The sequence below is a fragment of the Aythya fuligula genome, chromosome 20 (assembly GCF_009819795.1).
Source record: "Aythya fuligula isolate bAytFul2 chromosome 20, bAytFul2.pri, whole genome shotgun sequence".
Classification (NCBI taxonomy): domain Eukaryota; kingdom Metazoa; phylum Chordata; class Aves; order Anseriformes; family Anatidae; genus Aythya; species Aythya fuligula.
Window position 1 is genome coordinate 1,915,650 of NC_045578.1, and position 22,769 is coordinate 1,938,418.

Genomic DNA, 22,769 nt, shown 5'->3' on the forward strand with positions numbered 1-22,769 from the left:
TTCAAAGACACTGGCCAATCTTTCTGGTTTACAGGATTTATTAATTCTAGTAGAACTATTTACATTTTTTCGTACACTCTGTGTTGTGATACCTGTTGTGGGTTTGTCCTCAGAAATCTGAAAGAAGGCAAAATTATTTCCATATTTCTGAACAGTGTGTACCAAGTTCACCTGCAGCAACACACTGTGTATTCCATATACCACAGTATGTTGAAGTCTGCAAGAGATGGTCCTAAAAGAAAGTAGCTCCCCTCATTTCAGGGAAAGATGATTCTGCAAGGAGGAAAGTGACTACACAATCCTCAGAATACATTGACCTAGGACCAAGGTAGAGCAATCTGACAATTTGCTACTGGAACAGCTCCATAGTTGGAGACCGATACCCTCATAATGATCTAAGACATTTGGGTCACGGATCTTAAAACTTCTAATCCTGCTGAGTATCCTCAGCTCCTGTGCTTATTGATGAGAACTGCGGATGCTGAGCACTATTTAAGAAATGATCAACCTCTCGCACAGAGGTTTGACACCCTCACTTCTCCCAGTGCATTGTGCTCATAGGAATTTTTGGTCCTAAAAATGTTATTTTATTTAAAGCAGGGATTCAAAATCTTCTGGGTTCTATTGAAAGAGATCTAAAAGATCCCGCCTGTCTGAAGAAAAGAAGTTTCTACTTGTCAGTTAAACAAAGGAATAACGCACAGCCTCCTTTATAGTGTGTACTTTACCTGTCATCCAACAGCCCATTATCATGTCACGGCAGAGTGCACTTTTCTACAGGTCACTTTGTTTAAAATGACATGGATAATGCACATGTCAGCGAGCTGACAGTCCCGACCGTCCTTCAGAGATAAAAACCGCAAGACGAGCGCCTGTTCTTATCTGGGGTACATGCCTTGGTCTATCATCTAAGTCAGGCAGAACATGATTTCTCCAGAGAGCACTTTTTTCATTTCCTGATTTTAAGAAAATCAAATAAGCACCATTTGTCTTCATCTGAATATGCTTGACCTGCTCAAATGATGATGTCTCGCATTTTATAACAGGCTACATATGCTGAATTCAAATTAACAGCAGAACAAGGCCTTTAGATCTCTGCCTGAGCTGCCAGCACAGGCGGCATACACGCGCTGGGGTTAGCAGTCGTCTTTTAGAACTGGGCCTGAGCTATAAAACTCAAAGCTGGGTCTGGTGCTGGGATTTGAAAAGAACTAAATTATCAGGGATATTTGGATCTGCACTTAATCTCGTTTCATTAGGGTGGAAGACAAAATATAGATCACAGAGATGAAATGCATGTCTGGATTTCAAATCCTGCCCACGCAAGCATGGGGATATTCTGCGTGAGGTATGGTCTTGAGTATCTCTTGTATTGCCTTGCAGACACAACACTCAACCCACACACCACCACCATCCCCAAAGCTGCTGATTTGCCTTTTTATATGGGTGCGCTGTAAGAGAAAAAGGAGGAAAAAGTGATTATATTGTCAAAACATCCCTTAAGGCTCAACATACAAATGAAAATCACAAAATCCAACCTGGAAATAATGAAATTATACGAGTTTTTCTGCAATGATTATTTCATTTTTGCCAAAGAAGAAAGGTAGATGTTAGTCTGTTTATAGCATAAGAAATAAGACTCAAAAATGTATCAGTGTGAATACTATTTCTTCATTACTATTAACCTTCCAAAAAAAAAAAAGTGTTAGAGACCAGTGTCTGGTTCTTTTTCAGCATAACTTTTTTTCCATTTTCTGCTTAGAAACCCAGTTATTATGATAACCATCAGCATGTTGTGTCGTTTGATGTAATGCGCAGTTTCCAAACGTTGTTTCTAAGTATATGTATATATATAATTTTATATTTATATGCATGTTGACCTTAGCACTTCAATTTGAGCTTTAAGACCCTTGACTACAGAGAAGCAAAACAGGCAAGCATGTGGTTAAATAACTGTTGAAAAGTGCAAATGTGAAGGTTACAAATATATTCAGTTGCGTTATTAAACTGTTAGAACTTCCCAAGGGAAAATGTAACCTTAGAAAGGGTCGGCAGTCAGACTGGTGTTCATAAACAACCCACACAAACCATGGCATCAATATGCTTGAAGATGAATTGTGTAACCTCCAAAATATTCATTAGAATACTCTTTCCTTGGAGGTCTATTCCAAAATCAAATTAAAGGGAAAAAAGTTGTTGCTTTGTATAGAGTTGACTTGGATCAATCCAAAAAGAAACTTTGAATAAATAACAAAATAATAAGAATAAGTGAATGCAACAAACCCAACAAAATATTCTTGCTCCCATACAGATTCCCTTTCCTACCTTTTCTTCTTGATCACTGTCGCTGTCACACTGAAACACAAAAAGGAAAAAAGAACAGGTAAGAAAAAATTGCTATGGTAGAAAAATTAAAAATTATTATAAACAAGATGGCTGAAACACTCAAGACCTGTGGTGTTGCATCTGGTACCTATAGGAAATAACTCAGTTACCGTACACGAGGAAATTTTTCTCCACACTGTTGTTGAAGACCATCATTTGCATGTTTGAATTATGAAAAAAAAATGCACTGAAAACAACAAAAGCCATTTGCAATGCCCTATGTTAGTTTAATTCACATGCATGAGAGTTGATGGTGCATGAACACACTTAGGCTCTAAAACTGGATCAGGGAAGAAGAGAAACAGTATTAGAGGGCAGTTTGTTTTCTTTTGAAGGATGATATTGCTCGTGCTGCCTACCAGTGATTTGGTTTCAAAGGTTTTTTGGGTAGGAGGGCATAGAAATGGCTCAAGTTCACCCTTCCCAGAAGTGAAGCATTTATAAGGCTGCCATTTTACTCCAGAACTACTTAGAGGGCACAACCCTTGTCATTGCTTACAGGTGTTGCATTGAAGAATTCAGACAGCTCACGGCAGAAGGAACAACGTGCCCAAGAAAGTGATTCATTGGGGCTCTCTGTAATTCAGAACTAGCCCCAGTAACATAGCCAACACAATACCACAGGATGCTGAACAGTAACACCAGTGGGTCTTGCTAATTACCAAGTGCTGTTGCTCATTTTTTTAGTCACTTTTACTATTGTAGAAATGCAGCAGGACTAGGTGAATCAAGCTCCAACACAGACAAGCAATAGAAAGCCAAAGCATGCTTAAACTTGCTAGAAGTACAAAAGCTGTTCTGGAAATAACCCTGTAAGGCCCGTGCAACTCACACCTAGCTGCTTCTGTCCTAGACACCAGAGATCTGATTCATCCCACCTAATTTTGGGCAACTCCCAGGTGATCACACTTGGCTCCCTCTGCAGCAGAAGAATGAGGGAAATATCTCCTCCTGTTTTTCAAACTCCGGGCTTAGAGTCTGGAGGACTGACCTGCCTCTGTCAGGAAAGGTTGAACTCACACCTCCGTGTGTCAGATGTTTCAAAGGGAAGTGTAAGATCATGAAAATGAAGAACTGGGCTTTCTTAAGTCAAGGACTAGCAGATTGCATTATGTCCTTAGAGAAGTTAGCAAAGCCCTTTATGTGTTTGCATCTGTGAGTATTTTTGTAATACAACCAAATTGCTGCAAAATTATTTATACATTGTGAATTCCAAAGGTTAGCTAAACAGTGGAATGTGAACAGCTACACCCACAAATATGCGTTTGGTTTGTAAAAGGCATGTCTCCTTCTATATGTTCTTTAACTACACCTTTTCTGTTTCACTTGCTTTTCCCTTGTCTTCATTGGTACAGGGGGGTGAAAAGGTGGTTTCTCCACACCAGTGAACTACATACTAACAAACTAAAGCTAAGAAAAATAGTTCTCGTTTCCATAAGTATTTTTCCACTAATTTTAAATGAAGCAAAATATTGGTAAAAATCACAATCTCCTTTTAAAAAATTCAAAATATAAATTGAAGTGAAATCTATTTAATATCTGAAAGGATTTATATAGCAGTAGTTGCATGTAAATACATGAGATGAAGCATGAAGATATAACAGAGTTTTAACTCAAAATTTGAAACCTTCGTACAGAGATCAAGTTTATGAAGGAGGGAGGGTACTTAACTGACAAAAGGAAAACTGCACATTTCTGGGACAGTAGGGCTTTTATATGAAGTACTCATGCCCTTACCCTGTAAATATTACACATTTTGATTTCAACATGACTCCATTTACGAGATTTTTGTATGAGGGGAAGCATAGGTAAGTATGCTTGCGAAGCAAAGGCTGACATTTGCAGATAAGCAAAACTACACAAGGATTTTCATCCATGAAAATCACAGCACATCACAAAGAATTCCCATTTACTACCTCTATTTTACAGTTGCTGATAAAATTCAGCTTTGGGGCTAGAGCACTTCCTTCCACTGCTTGGTTACAGCCAGGAGCACCCAGTGGTTCTGGGGACCCTGCACCAGCCATGTGCTCCATATAACACATCGAGGTGACACATCTTATGTATTTCAAAACAGGGAGCCCAGAACCAATTCCTCCATTTGCTCATGTCCTCTCCCCACCTTCCAGCCAACGTCCAATAGAAGTCCTGATTGTTATGCCTGAATCCAAAAGGAGAAAGAAAGGGGGTCGAAAGTGGCTATACAAGCAAGCAGGAATGATTCCCTTCTCCCAGCAGGTTTCAGAGGGCTTCAACATGCCATCGGCTCCTGCCGCTGGGGCTCGTGTGCACGTGTCCTGTGACACAGCTGCGGTCACAGCGCTTTGCAGCCGCTCCTCTCCCCACCATTTTTTGTTGGGTTTAAGTAATCTCTCCACCGCTGTGGATCAAGTCTTTCCCGGTTCACAAGCTTGGAAAGAGCTCAGGGTTTTGTGTTTTCTGCAGTGTGGAGGTACTTGGGGAGAAGAATACTTGCCAGCAGTGACATCTGAATTTGCCAGTAAACAGTTACCCGTATCTGAGTGAATCTGCAGAGAGAGTGCACAGAGCGACATCGGTGGGAAGTTATTTCCATCAAAGTGTTAAGCCTCCTGCTTTCCGACAGTCCAGTTCTAATTTCAAGGTCCGCTTAATTCCACATCAAATAATTACTGCTATACCCAGAAGCACCTTGTCTCCAGAGTTAAGCATATGGTGAAGGACTGAGACCTACTGGTGTCCATTATGGAAGCAGCACGGATGCCAAGCCGATTAAAAATGCTCAGGCTCCCTTCACAACATGCCCAGTGACTGACAGCTTCGCGATTTGGCCAGTCACCGTGGCTGCCAAAAAAGCCTCTGCTGCGTGGAGGCCCACATGGCACTCTGAGAAAACAGTTCCATTCCCGGTATTAAATTCCCACACTGACCCGAGGACTTTGCTGTGAGCTCAGCAGGAGCGCTCCATCCAATTTACAGCTCCATCCTCCAGAGCCCTCAGTGCCAGCCTCTGGCAGAGACGAATGATGGTCAAACCCCTCCAGCTCATAAATTATGCAAAGGCAATAAATGCACTCAGCAAACAGCTCCTAACGTTTGCCTAGCCTGGCTCCAGATACACTTTGTAAAATGCCAGGAGTCCTGCATACACAAGGCATCTATTTCACTCATAAAGAGGTTCTGTTGGTGGGGCGCAAGGAAAGGAGACCCGCAGTCCAGCAGTGCTGTCCTGTTCCCGTACCAGGATTTTATGGACAAGCTGCATGAAAGAAAAAAACGGAAAGACAGGAGGAAGTGACTTCGTACACAACATTAAGGTTCTATTTTCATGTGGTATATATACGTGTGTGCTTGTGTGCAGGCATTCATGTGTGTGTTCTGCACAGCCACATTACACTGAATTTTCCCTGAAGATTAAATACACGGATTTCCTCTGCTTCATGGAAAAAAATCTGACGATTTATGTGCAGGGGTAACTCCAAAAGTCTTGCAGAAGAGGTTTGCCACTGAGGCTAGAAACTGAATGAAAGCAATTGTACTTTCTTCCCACATTGGAGGCTGGTTTGCTGTTTGAGCACTCTGGGCATTTCACTTGCACCCACATTTCCCAGTGGTCCTTACCCTGATGCGCTCATTTACATTCTTGGATGCATTTTCTTCCCCGAGGTGCTAATGCACAAGGTGCTTCCATCTCCTGCAGACTCGCTGCTAACCACTTCTGGAGAACAGGTCTCGGAAACCAGAGCTGACAACCGTGAAGTTGATTATTCAAAACTACTGGTCACTTCTGAAGACTTGAGCCTGCACTGCTTGCTACCTCAGTTGCTCCAGCATTCCCCTGCCTTCCAGGGCCATAGAAAAAATGTAAAATGATTTAAGTGCTTTGAGATTCTCAGAGCAAAAGCACAATGAAAATCTATACAATGGAAGCAAAAGAACCATGTTATCTCAGGCTCAGTTAAGCCTGCTACACAATCCCTTGTAGCTTGGTTACTATTTCTGTTACCTGACAGGTTTCATGTATTAATAATCAATTCACCTTTATTCTGTGAACAGCTTAGAGACAGCCTGTTTTTTTGTAAGGATTCAAATACGCCTATCAACACTTCCAGGAGGAAACCTCACCTAAGGATTTGCCATTACCAGACACAAAAGTGATGGCAATGGATGGCAAAATGAGCCTGACCCTATGTCTACAGATACTAGATGACAATTTAGATGTCACTGATTTAACAATGGCAAATTAATGGAATAGCAGTAGACGTGTTTCTTCTCTGCAATCTTGTCCTTCAGAAGCAGTTCTGCTTTTCCAACGTTTTCGAACGTCCGTTGTTTTCCATAATGTGCAGTCAGCACTTTCATACGGTTCTTTAAAAGCAGTGCTTTCCACTGTGGCCAGGTGAACTCTGCTCAGTGAGCTTCTCTGAAGGTAGCTCACAGCGCCTTGGAAGTCTGATGAAGCTGGAAGATGCTCCCAGGCACAGGTCCCACTCCAATTTTCTGCACTAGGCATCCTGTTTTGGAATTAAGTGATGCAAATGTTTTGTACTGGCCTTCTACTTTGGGCTCAGTTTCAGTATTCTGTGCCTATTACAAAAAGATCAGTTTTCAGCCTTGTTTCAGGAAACCATGGCTCTATGCACACACTGTATCTGAATATTCTGCAAATAACGAGGAATCCAAAACAGCATTCAGAGATGGCATGGCTTGATTTTTGGGTAACTGCCATTAGCTTCACTGTGAGTGATAACACAATGAATCAGGACAAGGAGCCTGCGGATGCCTTTTACACCTGAACAAGCTGAAGCTTCTTTCTCTGATGCTCAGGCCCAAGGCGCCTCCTATCCCCTCACTGACCACGGGTTGTGACAAGCTGCAGCCACCCAGAGCCAGGTTTGAAAAAAGCCCAGAGCCACATTTCCAAATGCTGGCTTACATTATCAAAAATCCTACCAACCGACCCGCTCTTAGCTCTCATTTAGGCACTGTAATGAGAGCCAGATCAGCAGAACTGTTGAGCACCCACAGCTCTCATTTATGGCCAAGTTTTCAAATGAGCACGGAAAAAAATGCCATGAGATCTTTTCAAAACACAGCCTGATGGGCCCCTCTGGGGAAGGAGCCTTTGAAATGGCTAGTTTATGCTTCTGAAAGTCTAGTACTGGGCAGGAGGGACTCTTAACACTTTTCCCAAAGGATCTACAGCACTGCAAACCAAACCCAAAGCCTGGGATATACAAAGCTCGCTCGTAACTAGCTCCACAGATTTTTATAGGACACGCGGAAGCATTACGGTTGCTCCTAGTTTCCATATAATCAGTAGCAAGAATAAGACCAGAGTGACAATGACCTGCTCAAAGTGGCTAGAGTTATCACTTAAACTGTTCAAACACCTTTAACACCTAGTGTGCAGGCTACCAGCCATCATATCACTTGGCACACATGTGCTAAACGTTCAAGCTTTATTTTCCAGTATTTCTGCAACTCGGTGCTCGAGAAGCACTAATCAGAATCAGTAACCAACAAACTTGCATTTCCATACATGCGCTGCAGTCAAAATTCAAATTATTGTTCCTAAAATAAGCCCAAGGTGAAGAGGGAACAGAAAGCCTCATAAAGTCTTTGCACCAGCAAAAACGAAAGGTCTTCCTTCTGCCCCAGATTAAACCTTCTAATTTACTGCTATCAGTCAGGGCTGTGAAAGTGTTAGATGCACTCCTCATCATCTGGAGTATACACAAATATAACTGCAGTCTGATAAACTGGGAAGTAGAAAAAGAACTCTCTAATTCCCTTTTAAGGCTTAATTATTGCTGCATTTTGTATAATAAAAAGAAAACTGAGGATTGGACTAAAGACTGCATTGTACCTCCCAAATCTGCCCCAGCTGGGGAAAGTGTTAAGTTAAAATGCACAGCACATCTCCCACAGCACCCGCAGAATGAGACTGATCCCAACGCCACGTTTCAAAAATCAGACACCTTATGAGGTTACAGCTATAATTTGAGCCCATTTAAATAGCTTGAGAGAGTCTGGCCCAAATCAAGCTGAGTAAAGGTCTGTGCCACCTCACCAGCTCATTCAGGCTGAAGCAACACCATGGATTTCTATGTACCTTGCTGATTGAACACATTCTTGTGCAAAAAGTGGCAATCATTGAATGTATCATGTACAATGACATTGAGGAGGGCATTGTTCTCTATTCTGCTCAATGGACTTTGCTGGAACAGCTATTTCATATCTTGAATCCATTTATCATTGCCACCAAAGGAGTCAGCACTGCTGAAACGCCAGCACTGAACAAAGTGATTCTGCTCATCTGTCTGCTGAAAAGAAATCTGAAGAAAATGAGGGAAAACCCAGACCTCAGCCATGTTCACACTGACATTTACAATATTCTTGTCCATCTATCCACCAATGACAAACTGACAGCCCCGAAAAGGGCAAAGATGATATTTTAGCTATACAATTAGACCTTTGCTTCCAAGAAAAAAGGAGAAAAAAACATCTCCTAGATGAAAGGAGACACAGCCAGGGAATAAATGGGCAATTTTCTAATTGATGAAATAGAGACAGGCAGAGTCACAAAGAAACTAAGAGCAAGAATTTCACTTTTTTCTTTCCTATCTCTGACTTCGCCTGCAAGTAGCATTCAGCATGGAGCTCCTTGGCAAGGAATCTTATATATAGCATCTCACAAATTGGTTAACATCACAGTCTGCTTAGCAATTCTTCACCATTATCCACAGTGATTCAGTGTAAGGTATGACTCTGAAACAGCGATGGTCTGAGAAGTTTCAGGCCTGGTTTCTCAAAAGCTGAAATTATGGATTATTCACATAAAAGTCCCATTTTACACAAATTACCTTAGTCTGGACAAAAGATTGCAATGTTGACCTCTAATCTGAATCCCATTTTATCCAACTACTTCACTTCAGATGAAATGTATCAGTCTTGGACATTTAAAGTTATCTGCCCCTTACAGCAATAATATTCAGAACTTGGAACCACTTTCAACCATATGTCTTTTTAATTCCTCCCACCCAAGACTTGTATGATTGTTTTCCATTGCAAAACAACACAATTAGTGGCTCCTTCTAGCTCTACCATCAACAAGACAATGGTTTGAAGAGAAATGAGAGAATTACATTTTGAATGTTACCATGAATACATTACTAGCCATGATAAAGATGATCCACCCTATATTTATATAAAACACATACATGACCTTTGCAACTGGTGGGTGGTACATGTGTTCTTGGCAAACCGCAGTGAGCTTATTTGCAAAGAGGGATTTCACTCCAGAAAGAGAGCAAAACATGAGTCCTACTTTGAGGTTTGACTCTCTCGTTTCAACCCCTGTATTCCCAGGTTATCCCTCACAGGGGAAGGCCAGCAGCAATCTGAGCAGGGGAGAGGATGGAAGCCTTTCTGCGCCTGATGCAGGAGCGCAGAGCTGGCCTGACGACTGCCAGGGACAGAGCTGCAGTGTTGTGTCCTGGACAGCTGTGTGTGGCTCTGTTTCCCTCAGCAGGAAGATGTCTCTGGCATCTGCAGGCACCTCCAAGCACAGCCCCAGAGAAGACGAAGGGAAAGCAGCCCTTTAAGAAACAAATTTTCCTCTGCACCCCTGGAACTGAGCTGAGCCTGGTAAATTATTGCAGATCTCAGAAAAATGCAGCTTCTTCCCCCCAGTTATCACTCCCAATGGCTTCCTTATGGTGTCATTGCTCAATGATCCCACAAATGCTTAAGGTCCAATCCAGCTATCCCCAAAGTACGGGACAATGCTCCCACCAATATCAGCAGCAGATAAAATGGGCTTTCCAGCCGCGGCATTAGAAAGCTAACGATGCCAGGAGTTACTCGGCTCAGCATCTTCAGAAAGTGCCTGTGCAAGTCAGGCATCTGAATTCCACTAGACCAACGGGGCATCAAGCTGCTACCTGCCACAGACACAACCCAATTCTAATTTTACCAAGTCTTTCTGTTTTGCAACAGAAGGATGAACTCCCTGTCTCAGTCCGTCAATATAATATATGAAAAAAAAAACTACATGACTTTTCCTCTGGGATTCAGAATGCAAATGTACAGCTTTCTTACCTGCCTTTCTATCTGTACACAATTTGCAGTATGCAAAGTCATTCTCAGCATCCTCGCAAGTGACTGGGATTTTGTCAGGGCTCAAAAAATAAAGAATAGTAAATAATAATAAAAATGTGCATTTATATTGGTGGACTAAGTCAATAGGAAAGAATTATACTAATCAGTGTTTAACGAAGTCAGTGCCTAATAGTGCATTAGCCAGTGTCCCTGGGTAAGTAAAGATTCCTGTTTTTATACCTCTTGGTCTTAGCTCAAGAGTTCAGTTTGGAATTTGAGTCCTCCAGGTACTTACAGGCTAATGAAATCAAAATATCCTGATGGACAAGAAGCAAAGCATGTTACGGGTTAAAATAATACAAGAATCTATTTTTTCCACTGTGTTGTGATCCATAAAAATCACCCTGAGCCTTTCCTCTTTCTTCTCTGCCTGTGAAGCCAATTGCTTTGATTGCAGTGATATGAGCTTGCTGAAATGACTTGCCCTTGCTTGTGAAGCAAATGGAACATGCTAATAGAACTTATCGCATTACCCGATGCAAAAGTGCCATAGCTCATTACTTTAAGATAAAAGGATATCATTGCAGACGGGAAGCAGAATTGACTTTCTGAGGCCCGACTTGATGATGATTTAATCAACTGCTCTCTTTCACTTCTCATCTCTGCGCCTGTCGGTTTCACAGGTGCTGTTAAATGAGACACTCAGAAAGTGAGCGGAGGGAAAGAAATTGCTGTCATTACTTTTCAAGAAAGGAGGTATGCAAATTTTCGACAGAAAGATTGCGTTCATAATGGGCCTGGTAAAATACAAGGATCATGCTTGACAGGTGAGGGCAAGTCATTTGTACGTCCTTAAAGTGAAGCAACCATCCTCATTTAGAAATTGTGCTCGATAAGAGAAGCTACAAATGAAAACCACGCAATGCCTGAGAAGCAGCAAGCAAACCTTTGAAGGCTTTGCTACTGCAGATCTGCCTTCAGCAGGTGCCTGGCGTGCCTTCACACATGTCTATTCCTAACTGCCAGATGGCCAAAGTTTGACCTCAGTTTCTCACAGAGAACTCCTCTTACATGTTTTCCTTTTTTTTTTTTTTTTTTTTTTTACTGTCAGCTTTATATTTGCAGTCCAGGGCCTGAGAGTTTCTTCCTTTCTTCATCACTGCCAGAAATAGAAATCACAAGAAAAAAACTAAGTGAGGGTTGAGTTAACTTTGAAAATCAGCTTTGAAAATCAGTCAGTTGGAGGTGAAATTTGTTTTCTTCTGCACGCAACAGAATATTACAGATCTTGGATGGTCCAAAGCTTATGGTTCATATGCCAAGTAAAAAGCAAAGAGAATGATCCACAAAAAGGGTTCACAGAAAGCAAAAAGGATGAAAAAAATGCTTTTCCTGGACCCAAAAGGAACCTGGCATTCTGTGTAATTGCAACACCAGAGGACAGTTACAAAAGAGAGTAGTTCAACGTCCTGTTGACCTAATGGAAAACCTCTGATATTCCAAAATTAGAAGCTAAAGAAAGGACTATAATAGAGATGATGAATTTATGTACAGGTTAAAAACACTCTATAGATCTTGGATGGCCATTGAGCAGTTTGGATCATTTCAAATGGGGAAATGAGAACTACCAGGCTCTTATTGGTGTCAATCACGTTTTCAATCAGAGCCTGATAGCTAGCCACAACGAGCAGGTTCCTCGGGGACTGCACTGGATGCAAGTTATGGACGTAGCAGTTAAGTTATAAAGATTCTGACATTCCACCTCAGATAACAGCATAAGATTTACATAGAATTAATGCCACGGATACTTAGAATTAAATAAGAAAATAGCTAGGAAATATTGCCACAAAAGAAGCTTGATACAATGGAAAAGGATTAAAATAAAAGCACACACCATATTAATTCTACTCATACATGCATTTTAAGAATTGTAAATATTCTTTCTCAAGATACACCGTTCGTTTGATTCAAATGCCCCTCGATTTTTCAGGAAATAAAATCTTATTAATCTTATTAAATCTTAGTTGATCTTTTGACTATGTGTTGGGTTCTTAACCCCCTCTGCATCTACGTAACGGATAGCAAGCCCGTAATGCTCTATAGATCTGCCTCATCTCTTTCCAGGAACACTTCATTGTAGGTTGAAAAGGAACATGATCAAGGAGAGAGAGCTTTGTGCTAGGATGGAAGATCTACCTGTGACACTGGCTCTGCATCACCTCAGGCATGTCACTCTTCTATTCTTCTGTCACCCTTCTATTTTTCATCTGTTTTGGCTATTAAATGGTACAGTTTAGGATTTGGGCAGTTTTCACTATATATGTTTACAAAGTGTAAAGCATAATAGGGCATTTTTCTTCAAGAACTTTGATCCTAGTAAATAGAACAGATAAAGAAGGAAAAAGCACTAAGATTTGGATCAGGCCCTAGACACATCATGCCTATTTTCAGTATAAATCTCATCTTCCACCAAATAAACTGTATGACCTATAGCAAATTACACCGTTTCAACAGAAAATTATTTTTATTTTAAATTACAGAAGTACACACAAAGAAGCAGCAAAAAAATATCAGTAACACAGTACAGGAGTTCTCATCCTGTACAGGCTGCAGCAACTCCAAGACAAAATGGCTGCTGAAACACACATGAAGAGAGATTCAATTGGTGTGTACAATAAATCAGAAATAATATCCAAAACTAAAAATAATAAAGAAAAAGCTGTCTCTTCTCTTCTTTCCCATACAAGAAGAATTGTCTAGCTTTTCAGCTCTGTATCTTTACTCTACGCTAAGTAATTTAAAGTGAATTGTATAAATAATAAATAATAAATAATAATAATAATAGTTCCCCAAGCAACCCAAAACAATTGATCCTTAGGGATAAGACCTCAACAGTTGAGCTATAAACCTTCGAACATTGGATTTTAATGGATACTAAAAACTCTTAACTAAGCCATATAAATATAACCTGAAACAAAATGATTTGTGTTGTAGGCTGTTTGCAAACTCCCATAAATGTTCCTCATTGTCACAATGCCAGAAAAATAACTCAAACTGTGTACTCAGCCCTGTAAACTAGCTTCTATGTTGTGGTTTCATTCTCTTTTTCACTCTCTGTTTTATAATTCATTACTCACATGGTTGTTATATATTATTACTATTATTTATTACTGCCTTTTTCATTTTTGCAAAATTTATAAATTGTTTGTGCTAGACCTGAGGGAAGACAAGGATTATTCTACATCTACTGCAAGTAAATATAAATTGTAAAGACAATGGCACACTTTGGCCTGCCTGCCTCAAATTTCCTGTTTTGACATACTGTATGCTATAATTTGGAATCTGTACTCTCTTATTAGAAAATGAATGCATTATGTTTTGTGTTTTTTATTTTATTTTTTTCTGAATGCTACAATTATAATAATTTAATTTAAAACAGGAGTTACATTTCTCCATTTAGAGGTAAGCAGAATTGTACAATTTTACATTTATCAGATGGACCCAATCCTTTGTTATTCCTAAAGAGGCTGGGAGAAGGTGTGAGTATCAACAGTCAGGTGAAATGCTACCCAACAGAACATCCACTGCGGGGGCTTCCTCCTCCACTAATGAACAGGCAAAAGTGGTACCTTGGCATGCCCAAATGGCCCATGTAGGAATGAATGCATTACTTCTCTCTTCCTCTCGACCTCTTGTAACCAGTCCTAAAGCCAGGTGTACCTCCTCTCTTCTGAGAAACGTCTCCCCACTACTCTGACTGCTGTCTGCAGTGCCCTAGTGAAAGAAAGCGGTGACTCACAGTGCTCAATGAGGTGGCTGTGCTCATAGTAGAAAGATGGGAGCTTCAGAGAGGCCCCAATCTCTGTTAGAGGAACATTCCCAAGTATAAATATTTACCATGGAAAGCCAGGCCCTCCATTTACCACCAATGCACTTCTAGCAGGGGTATATGAAGGGTGTGTGTTTGTTTTTCTCACTGCTGCATTAGCCCACCACCAGAGTAAGGTGATAAAAACTCCTGTATCATAAATGATATCGCAGACTCCATGACTGTTATCAGCAGTGGCAAATTACCTCGCACAGCCAAGGCAAGGTATTGCTTTGAATAGCTGGCTTTTAGCACAGTGTTCAGAAAAATTATCCTTGTCCAGGCGAGTCTTGGAAAATGCAGGAGTTTTGCCAGCAACAACTGTGTTTAAGCACGGCTGTAGCTAACACAGAGCTGAGTGTCGTGACGACTGGCTGTATGTGCCTTTTAGCTGCGATGGGACTGAGACTTCACACTGTTAGAAATCATCTCTTCCAAAGGGAAACCCCACGGAAGGGCCAGGAGACATCCTGAGTGTGAGACACAGGATTTGACATCAAACCTTTTGTCAAGAAAGCAGGGAGACACTGAAATAGCAGGGGATGCATCTTGCAAAGCAAGACCATTTGGGAATCTGGGGAGCCATCCATGGGAGGCCTATGAGATGTCACATCTCAGATCTTTGTGGTCACCTCTGTCCTACAGGTAGAAAACCTCTCTAGATTCTTCCCGCTTCTTTTCTGTCTGCATGGTCCCAGCAAACCACCTGCAGCTTTGTACAACATCCATAAAGGAATTATAAACTGCTCGGTCTGTACTGTAGTTTTGAGACAGATTACATAAAACATGGAAATTCATTGCTTTCTCCAGAGATGCTCCCTATGAATACAGAGCCCTGGAATTTCACAAGGGACTTTTTATACAGGTAGAGCCTCCCTCTATTCTATAGACTGTAGATACCAAACTACTGGAAATTCAGTTCTGATCTCTTCTGAAAATTTAGTAGGAGGAAGGCTCTGAGATTTCAGACATGCCCTCTTCACAAAAACCTCTGTAGGCTACATCTATAAAAGGAACTGGGAACTGAATAAAAAGATGCAAAGGGTAGAAGCTAGATTAGTGTAGATTGGTGCATATTTTAAAAAAGACAAAAATATAAAATATAAAACGTAATTTAGAACTACAATAATTCACTTAAAAATAGGGCAGGTTATCCCTAACTGAAAAAGAAAAATTTAAACCTTGCCTAAATTCTGTGCCCTAGTTCAGTCAGAGTTACTGTACTCCAGGCAGTACAATTAATTAGTGGAGATCATATAGCCTGTGCTATACAGAAGGTCATAGCGGATCATACCCTCATTGCCTTAAATGATGTGAATTTATAAATTCCTAAACATCCACATCTCTCCACTCTTACTTCTACAGCTAGCCTGTTAGTGCTTTGGACCTTACTGTTACCCAACAATTCAGGCCACCTCGGTTCAGCACAAACACTCCCCTCCATGATGTGCAAATTCTCAAGTGGATGACCACTGAACTTACCCTGCTAGGAATGTTTCTTACTGCCCATCAACAGTGGGGTCCTGCCAGCTTTTACACCAAATTTATTGTTGATATTGCGTGCATTGAGTTTCATTCTTGCTCAAAAGACTCATTTTTATCACAGTGCAGGAGAAGCACCTCTTTAAGGACCAATTCAGCTTTGGTGTTAAGTTCGACTACCGTTTTGAGTAATCAATACAAAAAGTCTGCTACAAGAGGACACTGTGATTTACAAATACAGGGGAAAAAAGAAAATGATGCAAAGCCATTGGTATGGATGTGAAGGACTGTTGGGAAGGGGGAAATAAAAAGTCTATGAGAAGAATCTGAACAACCAATTTAATCTTGGAGGAAAATTCAGCAGAGCTATCCTGTGTGGCAGCTATCATTAAAAGATAGAGGAGAGATCTACAGGAAATTCAATATGAAATCTAAAATGTACACCAATGGGATCCTTCAGAGAAAGTGAGAGGGAGGGAGACAGCAGTTTCTCATAAAGCATTACAGAAATCTGCCCCACATCCTTCCTCAGAGCTAAGAATAATTATTAACATGTAAGGGAGAAACGTTAGCAGATACACACTCTGAATAGAGGAATACTTCGATGCATGCATCAGATTTACCAAGGACTCTCCTCCCTTCCATACTCAACAGAAGAGAGTTCAAGAGTGCATGTTTTCTTCCCATCCTACATGCTTACAGCAATTTCCATCATTTCTCGTCAATACATGAAAGCCTAGTTTAATTTGGGCTCTCGTCATTCCTGCTGAATGAGGGGGTTTGTTGGTATTTCACCAGTAAGAAAATAGAGGCAGTTAACCTTTTCTCCTAACAAAGTGCTGGAAAAGAACAAATATAGTACATATCACAGTAGAACAAGGCTAAATTTTGTAATGGCACAGGAATAAAGAAACAGAAGACAACTCCCATCTTTTGTCTAACAAAACCAGATCCATGCTCCAGCAAAACTGAGCTACAGCCACCCAATGGCAATACATGCACAGCATCATGGCTGGAAGGACCTGAACTGCATGGGACTCTATGCGTTTACCGACACCAAAGACAAGGACCCATTTTAATTAAACAGACGACCAAGAAGCAAAGGAAATCACTTTGCTTTACAGAAGATGACTTGCTCCCTTCCCCTCCCATGGGGGCTGGCTTTGGTACCTCATTCACGTCTGCCATGTGGTAACACCCCAGAGACATCTGCTCAACGCTGGCTGTATGGGGCCATGCAAGCGTATTTCTGAGCTGTAGGTTCTTTTATTATTTGTACTTCTGCTTTTAATAGGAAGAAAAAAATGGTCATTGTGATGCTTCTGGGCAAACTCTGCATACTTGGAAAAATGAGCAAATGTAGCCAAGAGAGAGTGTGTAAACAATGCTCCCTGAACTGCCGGGGACATCGCACTCGTATGCCCCGCACGCGGGCGTCTTCCTTCCCGAAACCTCGTCTCCCCCTAAGACCTCAAAGGGTTAAGCCTGCAAATTGCCTTGCTGTGCTTCTGGGACAGCATGAAGGATGGCTGCCATTGCCACGGTCAGATATGACAGCGCCAATTTGATGTGCTGCCATCAAGGGCCTTCTAAGAGCCGAGCGCCCTGATGGTTTTGTGATGCGAACAGTCGCATCGCAAAATGGTTTTCCTCTCCCGCTGCCTCTGCTTCCATCTGCTGCTGGGCCGAGGCACAGCCGGCTGCCTGCCTGTCACAGCATGTATTAAAATTAGCTGGGGAGGAGGCACTCAGTTGTGCTAATTACATTTTAATCATTGGAAATGTGTTGGCAAATCAAGCCTTGATTGCCATCTCGGAGTCTGTCTCCTCCAGCAGAGTGAAGGGGCTGTCTGCATTAGCCGGGGCCTGCTGGGCCCAGTTCTTTCACAGAAGATAGAATATGGTGCCTGCTGGCCCACCACTGAGACTGCTTTGGCACATTATTAAAAAGCCACAAGGCTTGTTTCAAATCATCACTGTGTGAGCTCTGCTCATTCGCACATCCCTGGGTATTCCAGCCACTTGGTACTTTTAACTATATCTTTAGTTTACCTTGTGGGCTAAAAAACAATTTTGCATGCGTGGGTGGAGGAAGCCGGAGCTTTTTTGCAGCTCGTCGGGCTGGGAACGGAGCCGGTTGTCAAAACGCCTTCCTTGTCAGCTGCAACACTGCACTGAATGGCATCCTAAAATAACTGGAACTCGCGCAGCCCCCACTTTATCACGGGAAGGTTCGGTACAAGCCTGGCTTGGTCAGAGCCATGAGAGGTGGAGAAGTCCCTTCCTGTTTCTCATTTAACATGTCAAAGGGAACTGAGTTGTCGATTACTCTCAGGCCAGCCAAGCTTGTAAATCAAGCTTGGAGATGAACAGAAAAAGCAATGAGGGTCCTCTTTGTTCCTGTGACTAAACGCTCACATGCAGGTCCTAAAATCAGCACACTGGATGCAAATCAAATGGATGAATTTTCCAGCCCTTTTCCCTGCCACATTTGAATTTTTATTTTTTTCTTTAGCATTACAGGAAAGCTTCCAGAGCAAGCAACCCGAACCAGAAGCAGGAAGAGCCAGGATCTCTCAAATGTTAGACCATGTGCAGGCTAAACAAACCCAGAAGCATCTACCACCTGCAACCCCCCTCCCAAAATAAACAAACAGAAAATACACTATGAATATGTTGAAACCTGAAAAATTCAACCTCAAATCTCCCTTTTATAGCATGTAAATACTACCCTCAGACGAATCTTGTCAACACAGAAACTATTCCCATTGCCTTACAGGCAGCGGCAGAACTGGCCTCCTCCTAGGCTGGATTTTCAAGAGTGGCAGGGCCAGGCTTGCAAGGGTTCATCGCTTCACAATGCCAAGGTTCCGAATGGCTTGGTTCACTGTCGGACACCTAAGCAAGTGCCAGATTCCCCAAGTGCTCAGCAGCCAGCGATGCCTATTGTTGCCCTTGAGTTAAAAGTTCTAAAATACCTCACTAGACTAAACACTTCTGGCAGCCCAAAGGGTTTTATGATTCAAATGAGGGGTAAACACTGAAGCTGTAGACTTCAGCCTTGCTTCCTCCCTTGCTGGTGAAGGTGAGGGCAAAATGCAGCCACTGAGAGAAGCGTGCAGAGATTTCTGCAGTGGTATTTCTCTGCTACTCCACACATGGCGGCAGCGACAGCAAAGATGGAAAGAGAGTGGAAAATCAAGCACACGACATCTACACACCAGCTTCCAACCCCTCCTGAAATCCCTGTAATATTCCCCTTATTAGTACGTGCGAGTGGATTTTTAGTTGTGCATTTATGACACCTCACACAGCCATACACAGGCATGATCAAGTTATAAAAGCTTGAGTACCAAATACATTTGTTCAGAACAAAAGCTATTTTTACAGCCCCTGAGAGGAGGCAGACTTCGGAGTTTTTTTCCTTCTTATACAATTACATTGCCATTGAATGTAATGTTTTCATGACTATCGTATAATGGAACTTAAAACTGATCATTTTATAGCCCCAGCAATAATGATAAGGGTTTGCAAATACCACAGAGAGAAGCTATGGTGTCCTGTCATGCAGCTGTATTGCCCAGACTGAATCTGAGACAAAAAGCTAACTTATACGCATGCTGTAGGAGAAAACTGAGTATCCAAGTTTCAAGGGTGCGAGAAACTGGAAATTAAAATCTGGCTGATACGCATTATGACAAATAGTCAAACAGTTTATTTTAAAAGGCTTACTAGAACATTTTTGCTCTTTTTTAACTTAAGAGCTTTACATTTAAATGATCTAATCCTCTTTGGCAATTTTAACAGGAACATTATACAAAAAAACATGATTATTGTAAGTAAATGAGACATAGTTTTCATTCAGCATATTTAATTTTCTTTTTGCCTTTAAATAAGGGATAAGTGTATTTATATTTGCTTGATGGCTCCAGTAGTTCCAGTAACCAGCACCAACTGCACTTTGGAAGTAAGCTCTTCTTCCAAGAAGCGCGTTAGCATGTGTACCCACCAGGACCATGTTGCCTGGTCAGGATTCAGGCTGCTCTGACTGATTTTGTGTGTGTTCAGAGGACTCTGCCCCATGGAAGCAACAGAGCGGATAAACTCACAGACCAAGCTAGCAAATTCAAATAGTATCACTGATACCCTATTTTACACTCTGTTACATGTGCAACTCAGAAATACAAGCATCCCGTTTTGTTCCCAGAAACAAACTTACATTTCCCCCAGACCACCAGTAAAAAGTTTTCTGAGTGGGTCACAACGAGACCTCAGGACACCTGGGGAACCGTGCTGAGCGGGAACATTCAGCCACTGGAGATAAGCCACCTTACTCCTGCATGCTGTCAAACACAGGGCAGTGCCTGGCAGACAAAGCAGGGGCCTGTACCCCCTGCTGCACATAGGTGTGCTGCCCAGCCATGCGGGCCCACTGTCAGCCTCACCGCCACACACATGATGTACAGCCCAGCCGTCTCTCCAGATGCAGGTAGCAGCCAGTCACCACGAAAAGACAAAGCTGTAGGACAATCCTAGTGCTCTGACAGATCTTTAAGGTCTTTCAAAAGGGGTTGGACCTCTACTAGCAGCACTGATCTTCATTATTCACAGTACAAACATGGAGGGGGGGGTCCTGTAATTTGGGCAATGACAAAACATCTGAATAAAATCACCAGAATAAGAAACATCCATCCTTTAGCTTTCTATCATTACATTTAAGAAATATTTTGATTATATTTGAGATAGGAAAGAAAGATACGTTATTCCCCTCTGTCCCTTAAGGCCAACCCTCCTATGCCCATCCCTTCTGTCCCTATTCCATATGGGAAAATAAAGCTCTTTTCATTGCTGAGGATTTGGTGTTTACCAAGGGGAACAATGGTGATTTTGCATGGCCACTCCTCTAAGGCATGTTGGAGGAAAAACTGACAGGGGACAGAGTCTACAAGACTCTACTTTTTCAGGTCTAGATATATAACCTTGTCAAATGTTGGTACGCTCCTTCCAGTGGAAATGTCTAAATAAAGGGGCAAATGGTATTTTTAATCCATGATAAGGACTGTAGTATTCTGGCTGAAGAAAAACCCCCAGCACAACATACAGGCCTTATCCTGAACCACCCACTCTGAACTTGTTCAGTGCCTGCTCAGGCAGACCACGCATGGCCCTTCATTATGATTTCCAACCCACAGAAATACATCTCAAAGAAATGAGAGTGAGTGCCCTATGGCATTTAGGATCTTATTCAGCTGGAAAATGAGGCAGCCTCCCAATGCACAGGAGCCCTGAAAGGGCACAGAAGCTCGCAGACCTGCTCTGAACATAAGGTCAGCCAAACTCACAACCAGGAGGAGATAATAAAGGAAACATTTACCAGCTCCATGGCAGAAGGAGCAAAGAGCTCATCTTTATGCCCAGGTACTTCCCCATCTCCCTTTTTGGGCCCTACAGTGTTGCCTCAGAAGGAGAGAGTGCTTCAAAAAGATCTGGGTACCGAGAAGGGAGTTGCCATCTAAGCTTTGGCACACAGCAGCTCTTAAAGCTTTCAGTATCACATTCCAGAGGAGATGCTCTCTTGCCCCTCACCAGAGAAAGCCCGAGGAGACCACTGTCCATACACTGGGGGCTGTCTTGAATATTCTTCTGCCTGGCTCCCTGAGACACCTAAACTAGGTGCTGAAATCCCTCCATGATACTGGAAAACAAGACATTACAAATGGGAAAGCAAAGAAAACACTGAGAAAGCCTCTTAATTTTTCACACAAATAACAAACCAGCCTTTCTTTGAGGCCATCTAAAGCTAATTCAGGTCACACATAATACAAGTTGTGTTGCTAAACATAATCTGCTTATTTGTATTATTGCCCATTCGTGCAGTGCTTTCAGTGGACATATTTGTTCTGCCTGTTTCTACCTGGAACCACAAAGATACCTTGATAAAAGTAAATTAAGGAATTTTCATGGGCATTATGAAAAGTGAAGGGTGGCAATTTTGCCCCCACCAGAACTGTTGCTACAGGACCTCAACTGCTGCATGAAATACACGTTGGAAATACAGAAGCACCACGTGGAAAGGGTGCTCTTGGTGAAGAGCACACTGAAAAATAAGCTGCTTCCCATCAGCAAGTGCATTCTTTATCTTTAGTGTAACATTTATAAAGCTTGTTCGGGAAAAAAATGTGTTAAATCTTTCATCAGGCTACAGACACTTTATTTGGAGTCTTCACAGAAACCCGAAGCAGTGCCATAAGGTGCCTGGAATATTAGCCAAGATAAAACCTTCAGGGCCATGCACGCTACTGTTTTCAAATCTGTTCTTTCATCTGATGTGCCAGTCGAAATTACTTCTGCAACATGGTCAGAACCAACCTGGATGGATTTATAATGCCTCAAATTGCTATGGGCATATTTTTGTGAATCGCCTAGAGACAAACAGATAATTCTCTTTAGATTGTGCAAATTGCTAATTCTTATGCATGTCATGTGTTTTCCAAGTGGCATGTTTAGACAAGAAAATTGCAGAATATTCCTGATGTCACCAGAGCTCTATGCTTAGAAAGCCACAGCAGTGCAGGACATTGTCCTTATACATATCTCAGCATATATACATTACAAATCATTTTAACTCCAACTTAGACAACACTTGTTACCTTTTCTCACTATATGACTCCCTGTATAAGAGGGGAGTCAAACAATAATGAGCAGATTATGAATTATACCAATGCAATGTAACTACTTGTGCAAGGAATAGAAGCAGAACTGAGCCTTTTATTTGCTCTGTTTAGGCAATTTGAATAAACAGCATAAGTGTCATCTTTTGAGTCAACATGTCAAGTTGAATTTCAGGATATCTGATCTGTCTGTTGGCATTATTATACAGAGAGAGAGAAAAAAAAAAGAAAAAAGAAAAAAGAAAAAAAGAAAGCACAAAGACTTCCTTGCAGTGTGCTTT

The 22,769-nt window shown here is 41.7% G+C and overlaps 1 protein-coding gene across 2 annotated transcripts in view; it reads right to left on the reverse strand.

Moving 5' to 3' along the window:
* The window catches only part of AUTS2 (activator of transcription and developmental regulator AUTS2), a 760,738-nt gene that overhangs the window by 233,464 nt on the left and 504,505 nt on the right, over positions 1–22,769 (reverse strand). For both annotated transcript variants that reach the window (XM_032200715.1, XM_032200714.1), the window contains exon 5: positions 2,326–2,355. In XM_032200715.1, the coding sequence (XP_032056606.1) occupies positions 2,326–2,355 (30 nt within the window). The remainder of the gene's footprint in view (positions 1–2,325; positions 2,356–22,769) is intronic.